The sequence below is a fragment of the Anastrepha obliqua genome, chromosome 5 (genome assembly GCF_027943255.1).
Source record: "Anastrepha obliqua isolate idAnaObli1 chromosome 5, idAnaObli1_1.0, whole genome shotgun sequence".
In the NCBI taxonomy this organism is placed as follows: domain Eukaryota; kingdom Metazoa; phylum Arthropoda; class Insecta; order Diptera; family Tephritidae; genus Anastrepha; species Anastrepha obliqua.
The window spans coordinates 108,354,576-108,363,077 of record NC_072896.1 but is presented as its reverse complement, the minus strand read 5'-3'; the positions used below and the strand labels follow the sequence as shown (position 1 = coordinate 108,363,077).

Below are 8,502 nucleotides of genomic sequence, written 5' to 3'. Positions count from 1 at the left end.
CGCCCTGCATTATATTTCGTCTACTTTGTAGCAGTCCATTTTTGTTTCTTTCTGTAGGAAAAGTAGGAGGCGAATGGAAAGAAAGCAAAAGACAAAATAGTTCACAATCAGTGAAAAGAAGACTTAAATTAGAGGCGAACTTCTTCGCTTTCTAAGCCGACAGACTGATTCTAATTTCATAAAAAAATCGATCTCAATTTGGATGACAAAGAACTTCTTTAATAAAAAAAAGGCGCAAAATCTAAGCTAACCGAGACTGAACGATTTTTATAGGAATCCATCTTCAAAGTCAGGCATTTTTGAAGGGATTGTATGATAATTAAGGTAAGAATTTGGGATGAATTTAGGATTTAAACATTCAATGCAGTTTATCCTGGGTACACGCGCCTGTTTCTGCTCATTGAAGTGCACACCTTTTTAAGTGCAATTTTCTAAGATTTCCATGTGGAGTTGTTATATAGATATGTATGTGTATGGCTATTTGATTGTATTCGGGAAATTCTTATGGTGCTGTTTACTGGGATTTTACCTGTAAATGTGATATGTGGTGGCGCAAAATTAATCATCGAATTTGGTTTGTGAATAACTTTTTTACTAAATACTCGTAAAAAAGAATTTTGAGTGATGGTTGTTATTGTTGTAGGTGTAGCAGCATAAAAATTCCCCATATATGTACGGGTAGAGACAGTCCTGAGTCGGATATACATAAATCCCAGTTGTTCTAGTAACATAAAACCGACTGTCGTGGGAACGCTTCACTGCTTACCAGTTTGTATAATGTAGCCGTCTACGTCACAAGCGTCAAATGTGTATGACGTACGACGCCATTTGCAAAAATTATAAATCTTTCGTTAGGGTGATTAATTTTGCGCCACCTTGTATAACGAGTTGTATGCTTGTACATATATAAGTGCCAGGTAAGTATGCATGCAATTGTGCTTAATGATAATATATGTCTGTATGTATGTATGTAAATGCATGAATATGTAGTTGTAAATTTCTTTCTTTCACTTATTTTCCCATCTGTTCGAGATCAACTTTTACACTGTTTTCTTTAAGTTTCTTTAGTTTTTCATTTTATGAGTGCATTTTGCTTATAAAATGTTTCAAGCCATTTGTATGTAGGTATGCATATGAATCGCCCATGTTTGTGCACTAAATAACCTACTTCTTTTATATTCTGACTTCGGCGCTTAACCCATTATGCTGGTCGATGCATAACTGCCACTTATTAGTGGTTCGCGTGAATTGACGGATGTATTGGATGGATCCAAGTGGTGTGTCTCACTGGAGAGTGTAAATTCCGTCGACGTTTCGACAGAGTCGTGTTGACTTTGTGTCTGTTCATGGCGACGTGGTTTGGCGATGATTGTGGCATCTTTGCCACATGGCGTGACGCCATCGGTATGTGATGCTGGATAGCTGGAGACGCGCTTAAGCGACTGAGATGTGTGAAAAATATGAGAAGAAAAGTAAAATATTAGAAAATGTCACAAAATATGAATGCGCATTTGAAAATGATTATGATAAGATAAGAGTTAGGCAAAGCCAATTGAATGCAAAATTTAGCTGTCGAAAAGTAATTCAAATAGCATTATTTACATTCCAAAAAAATAATAATTAAAGGAGAAGTGATGGCCACTTGAAAATTTGTTAATATAAAGCATCAGTACTACTTATTTCCAAAAGCTTAAGGCCATAGCAGCAATGCTCCTGCCTAGCCTATAATTTTAAAATTTAGATTGAATTTCTATAACATAATTATAATTAATAGGTCTATGAATAAGTTCGTGCGGTTTTTTTCGAAATTTGAATTTCGGATCATTCCCATGGCTTTTAAACGTTTGGAAATGGTTGATTGATCAACTCCCAAAGTTTTTGCAACCTCTTCTTGCGTTTGAGCCGGATCTTGATCGAGCAATTCCTCCAATTCGGTATCCATGAACTTTGGCGGCGCGGCCAAAATCACCACTTTTAAAGCGTGCAAACCACTTCTGGCACGTTCGCTCAGCTAGAGCATGCTCACCATAAACTTCCACCAAGATACGATGACTTTCGGCTGCTTTTTTCTTCATATTAAAGAATTCCCCGCAAAAACACATTATTTGGCACGAAATTCGACATTTTCAAGTGTGGTAAAAATATTGTTGTTTACGCTTCAAATAAAAAACTTATACTGACGTTTGTGCCTTACGACAGTAGCTCTCCAATGAATGTTTGGAAATGTGGATCGATGGAATAATAATCAAGTTACGCCATCTGTTGTAAAACCGTACGAACTTATCCATAGACCTATTATTTAAATAAAAAATAAAATGAAATTTATTATATAGCACTTCTATGCAATTTTTGTAACTGATAACACAGCCCCACAAAAAAAAAAAATTTTAAGTCCCAGAAACTTGACCTCGGTTACTATATGTTTTTGGGGTCGCTGAATCCGAATCCGGGGTCAGTTTCACCCCATCAGGTCAATTTCAAGGTCAGTTCAAGGTCAAATCATCAAAAATTGAGTACGCTAATGTTAAAAGTGTCACGAAACCGGTTTACTTATCTCGATTTCAGGAAGAAGAAGTATCATTGGATTCGTTTGCAAGTGAACATACGGATGTTGAGCAAAATTTGGAAACTGATGCAGATGAGAGTTTGGTAGAAGAAATAGAAAGAGTACCTGATGAAGAAGGATTTACAGAAAATGACGAATCGATTGATGATGACACTGACGTTGTTAGTACTAGTGATGACGAAGAGTACTCTCCAAATAATGCTGAGAATAGCAAAGGTCCAATTACACAAGAACATGTGAATGCTCTCATACGTGATTTGGGTTTACCAAAGGACGGGGCAGAGTACCTAGCATCATGGCTAAAAGGAAATACTAATGTAGCTGATAAAATTAAAGTTTCTTACTATCGAGATAGGGATAAGGAATTTCGTGAATATTTCGCTAATGATGCAGAATACTCTCTGGTGTATTGCAAAGATATAGTTGGATTGATGAATCGCTTCAAGCAAGGATGTTATAAAGCTAACGAGTGGAGATTGTTCATCGATTTGTCAAAGAGAAGTTTAAAAGCTGTTCTTTTACACAATACAAATGTTTATGCAGCTGTTCCCATAGGATATTTGGTAATATTGGATGAGAAATACTGCAACATGGAAGTAATATTAGATAGAATTAAATACAAAGAACACCAATAGCAAATTTGTGGGGATCTTAAGGTTCTAACAATACTTCTAGGGCAACAATCGGGATTTATAAAATACCCTTGCTTTTTATGTGAATGGGACAGTAGGGATCGAACAAATCATTACTCCAAGAGTATTTGGCCTTTGAGACAAAAGCTCGAACCGGGTTCTAAGAATGTAATAGAACAACCACTTGTTGATCCATCAAAAATTCTAATACCACCTCTGCACTTAAAATTAGGACTTATGAAACAATGGGTAAAATCACTTAATAAAGATGGTAGTTGTTTTAGGTATCTCCGGAATCAATTTCCAAAATTAAGTGATGTTAAAGTACGTGAAGGAATTTTTTTGACGGACCTCAGATTCGTAGGATGATAAATGATAAGGTTTTTGTTACCAAAATGGACGAGAAAGAGAAAGAAGCATGGTTGTGTTTCAAAAACGTAATTGAAAATTTCTTAGGAAATCGAAAAAGCCCGGACTACAAACAAATAGTATTGAATTTAGTGGAAAGTTATAAAAATCAAGTCTGCTTAATGAACCTCAAATTGCACTTTTTACATTCTCACGTAGATGACTTTCCAAATAACTTGGGAGATTACAGCGAAGAGCAGGGAGAAAGGTTTCACCAAGATATTAAAGAAATGGAGCGGAGGTACCAAGGAACATGGAATATAAATATGTTAGCAGATTACTGCTGGTCGTTAAAAAGAGATCTGCCATCGAACTCCAAAAAGCGGAAGCGAAACCACCTACGTCTTTTGACAATAAAATAGTTCGTTATCATAAAAAAGAGTAATAAAGCAGATTTTTCATGAGTATTGTGAAATACATATTCTTCTAAAAAATTTTAATGTATCTAATTGTGATATAGATTTAATGGACGGGATTGTATTTGTGTGTATATTGTTATTTTCTTTATTTTAATACCTTTTACATTGTTTCAGCTTATAACAAATTTTTTCACTCTGTTTACTTTTTAGAGCTTGAACTGACCTTGAAATTGACCTGATGGGGTGAAACTGACCCCGGATTCGGATTCAGCGACCCCAAAAACATATAGTAACCGATGTCAAGTTTCTGGGACTTAAAATTTTTTTTTTTTTTGTGGGGCTGTGTAATTTACGCACGCATTCAGTCTAGTCGCTATTGGTGACTTATTTAATCACTAAAGCAACTGGAGATTTTTTTCTGCAATCCCTTTGTAAATATTTTTTATCTATTATTTAATTAAATTATATTTTTTTAAGTATTTTTTAGCCACAAATATTTTTGTAAAGGTTAGCTAATAATTTTTGAGTTAAAAAATCTAAATAAATACACCAAAAATAAAAACAAACCGATAGAACTTGTGGCTAAAAATGTATTTATCTTTGTCCACTTTTAACGAAAAGCTCTTTCATTTAGCGTAGTCTAGGAATTTTTTTAATTTTCGATTTGTATACGTACAAGGTGGCGCAAAATAATTACTCTATCGGTCGTTGTAGGTCAATCATATATGACACTTAGAAATTAAACAGCTGCTGTATATAAAAAGACAAACACTGGGGCGCGCAAAACAAACAAAATTGGATGATTTATTTTGCTCCACCTTGTATATGTATGCCATTAAAAAAAACCGCGTGTGATATAGATTTAATGGGCACCAAATTTCATTTTAGCATGGAAAAAATGGAAAACGAAAAAAACTTTAATTTTTCAATCTACTTAAATATCAGGTCAGTCCATAAGTTCGTGCGTTTTTTAAAGGTGGTTTTAAAATTAATAAAAAAGATGTTTAAAGTATTTATTAATCAAGAATATATTTTCCTTCATTATTTACAATGCCTTCCCAACGTTTAGGCAAATTTTTAATTCCCTGCTCAAAAAATTTGTTGTCCTTGGAGTCAAAATGCTTTTATAGCTTCTTTTGAGGGGTAGTTCTTGTTACTCATGAAGTTAACGGAAAAGGTGATAATCACAAGGTGCAAGTGCAAGGTCCGGAGAGTATGGTGGATGCGGCGTTAGCTCCCACCCGAGCTCGTTCAGCTTGCCTAATGTTTGCCTTGCGGAATGAGGTCTTGCGTTGTCGTGGTGCAACAAAACTTTGCGTCTATTCACTAAAGACGGTCGATTTTTGTTAAGTGCCTCATTCAGGTTTGATAGCTGATGGGAATCAGCAGTTATCGTCTGGTTTGGTTCCAGAAGTTCATAATAAACAATACCGGCCATATCCCACCAAATAGACAGGAGAATCTTCTTGGGGTGAAGGCCATATTTAAGAGTCGGTTCTGATGTTTCATCTTTATCTAACCATTGGAATTTGCGAACAGGATTATTGTAAAGGACCCATTTTTCATCACCAGTAACAATTGAAGCCGTTGTAGCAGCTGAGAACACACAATCACTCTCTGCTGAAGGTTGGCGACGGAAAGTCTATGCGGAACCCATTTTCCCAGCTTTGAAACATTTCCCAACTGAACCAGGTGCCTGTAAACTGTTCCATGCGATGAATTTAACCTCTGAGCTTTCATATCGACTGTCAAATTTGGCTCAGCTTCCACTAGTTCGAGCAAGGCGTCGGGGTTAAAGACATCAGAACGACCAGCGTGCGGGACATCCTCCACGTCGCAGTTACCACTTCGGAATTTTGAAAACCACTTTTGCGCAGTCCTTACACTCACGGTATCCTCACCGTGAACAGTGTTTATTTCTGCAGCAGCAGATGTATTTTTACCACTTTTATAAAAAAATACAAAATATGCCTCTTATACGCGTTCGAAGATTCCATTTTATTTTTTAACAACACGTGGATTATCCGCGATTAAAATCACTTGTTGAATGCACAATATATCAAAGCAAATATAAATAGTTCCGAAATATTCCGCGAATAATTTTTTGTATGCAAAATCGTACAAAAGTGAAATTTTGGGTAAAACACGCACGAACTTCTGTACTGACCTGATAAAGAGTTGCGTGGCTATTTCGCTGATGAGAGATATTTAAAATTAATTAAATTTTATTAAAAATACCAAATTATTATTTTTGAGCAAACATTGATGGCTGAGTGGTTAATTTGGTTAGTTTGAAAAATCTAACAAAAGAAAGGCTACTGTTTTCTACTAGAGACGGTAATCATTACGAGTTTTTATGTATTCCGTTGAAATCTACAAAAAACATTGCGCTCGTGTATTTCATGAATAAAAATCTATAGCAATTGAAAATAAAGATTTTTTGTAATTCATTTACTCTCTTACAAATACTATGCAAATGCCACAACAAAAAATACACAAATAAATTTTGATCAGGTGAAGAAGAAGCAAAACAACCACAACATTGCAAATAGGAATAGCAAAGGATTGGTAGGAAGCTCTGTGGGCCAACACGAGGTGTAGTATTAGTATGACGGGGTTGATGGCGGTTCAAGGGCGGCTGGAGCCACATTTTCGGCTTCGAGCCACATTTTCGGCTTGAAAATCAAATACTCTTCGTTAATAACTATAGCACAGGAACTTATTGACAAGTTTTGCAGGTTATTTATGATAATTTTAAAATTAATTTTTGTTGAAAATATAGTGCACTGTCCTACAAAAACTATGTATGTATGTATGTAAATTTAAGTTTCAAACTTTGTGAAAATTTAAAAACAATTCAACAAAATTTATTCAGAATTTCAACAAATTTTTAGAAAAATTTCTTGTATGCAGTTTTATAGCCCATAGAATTTTGGGATAATAAAGTACAAGTTTTAAGTGACCTAAAAATCGCGTTGATTTTTGACAATTCTCCAAACGAAATTCTCGAGCCCGTGCAAAGTCGGAGATATGGAAAGGAAAATCACTCGACTTCCTCGGCTCAAACGCATGCCAAACACGAAGAAATATACCAAGGCTGAAACTTGGTGTTTTTTCTTCCAAGAGATGCTACTAACTAAACATAACCTCCGTAGCGCCATCTCGTTGACTTTGCACAGACTTTTCAAACGACCCTCGTACAAACGGACAAGCAATGGAGCACGCAAAGGTCCAAATAAAGATTTGCATCACTTAAAATAATTTTTGTATTTAGAAAAGTTATTCAAAAACAAAATTGGATGATTAATTTTGCGCCACCTTGTACATTGTAGCACAAAAAGCTTGTTTTAAACCTTTGCACGGACTTTTCAAACGACCTTCCTACAAACGGACAAGCAATGGAGCACGCAAAGGTCCAAATAAAGATTTCCATCACTTAAAATAATTTTTTGTATTTAGAAAAGTTATTCCAAAGCAAAATTGGATGATTAATTTTGTGCCACCTTGTAATTATATCACAAAAACCTTATTTAAAACCTTTGCACGGACTTTTCAAACGACCCTCGTACAACGGACAAGCAATGGAGTACGCAAAGGTCCAAATAAAGATTTCCATCATTTAAAATAATTTTTTGTATTGTATTTAGAAAAGTTATTCCAAAGCAAAATTGGATGATTAATTTTACGCCACCTTGTACATTGTAGCACAAAAAGCTTGTTTTAAACCTTTACACGGACTTTTCAAACGACCCTCCTACAAACGGACAAGCAATGGAGTACGCAAAGGTCCAAATAAAGATTTCCATCACTTAAAATAATTTTTTGTATTTAGAAAAGTTATTCCAAAGCAAAATTGGATGATTAATTTTGTGCCACCTTGTAATTATATCACAAAAACCTTATTTAAAACCTTTGCACGGACTTTTCAAACGACCCTCGTACAACGGACAAGCAATGGAGTACGCAAAGGTCCAAATAAAGATTTGCATCATTTAAAATAATTTTTTGTATTGTATTTAGAAAAGTTATTCAAAAACAAAATTGGATGAATAATTTTGCGCCACCTTGTACATTATATTACAAAAACCTTGTTTTAAACGTTTGCACGGACTTTTAGAAAATATTTAAATAAAAATGTTACGAACATTTACTATCCCCTTTGCATATACATTAAAAAATTTTACCTCATAAGTTATATGTTAAAATATACCTTCCAGTCGGACCAAAAATTTAATATTTTTCATACCTGACCTAAGGGAATTCCTCTCAGAAAAATTAAATTTTTTAATATAGGTCCCAAACGGACTAAAAATGTTATTTTTATCACATAGGAGCTAACAAAATTAATTTTTCAAAAATTATAATTTTCAATGGACAACAATTATCGGTGTAGTGCCTAGGGAAGTCCTGTCAGTTTTATATATCAATTATAGAAATTTTTAAGATTTACTGAACTAGTAGAATATAATAGAATGATTGAAGGCTTGCACTGTGATCTAAAGGCCTTTTTGTTGTCTACTCATCATAATAATTCATC

General features: G+C 34.7%; 1 protein-coding gene across 1 annotated transcript in view; it reads right to left on the bottom strand.

Annotated features, from left to right (window-relative positions):
- Positions 1-723: 723 nt before the first annotated feature.
- LOC129248577 (transient receptor potential-gamma protein) overlaps positions 724-8,502 on the bottom strand; it is a 29,796-nt gene continuing 22,017 nt past the window's right edge. Inside the window, exon 20 of the mRNA XM_054888183.1 lies at positions 724-1,442. Coding sequence (XP_054744158.1) covers positions 1,194-1,442 — 249 coding nt within the window. The 3' untranslated portion in view covers positions 724-1,193. The remainder of the gene's footprint in view (positions 1,443-8,502) is intronic.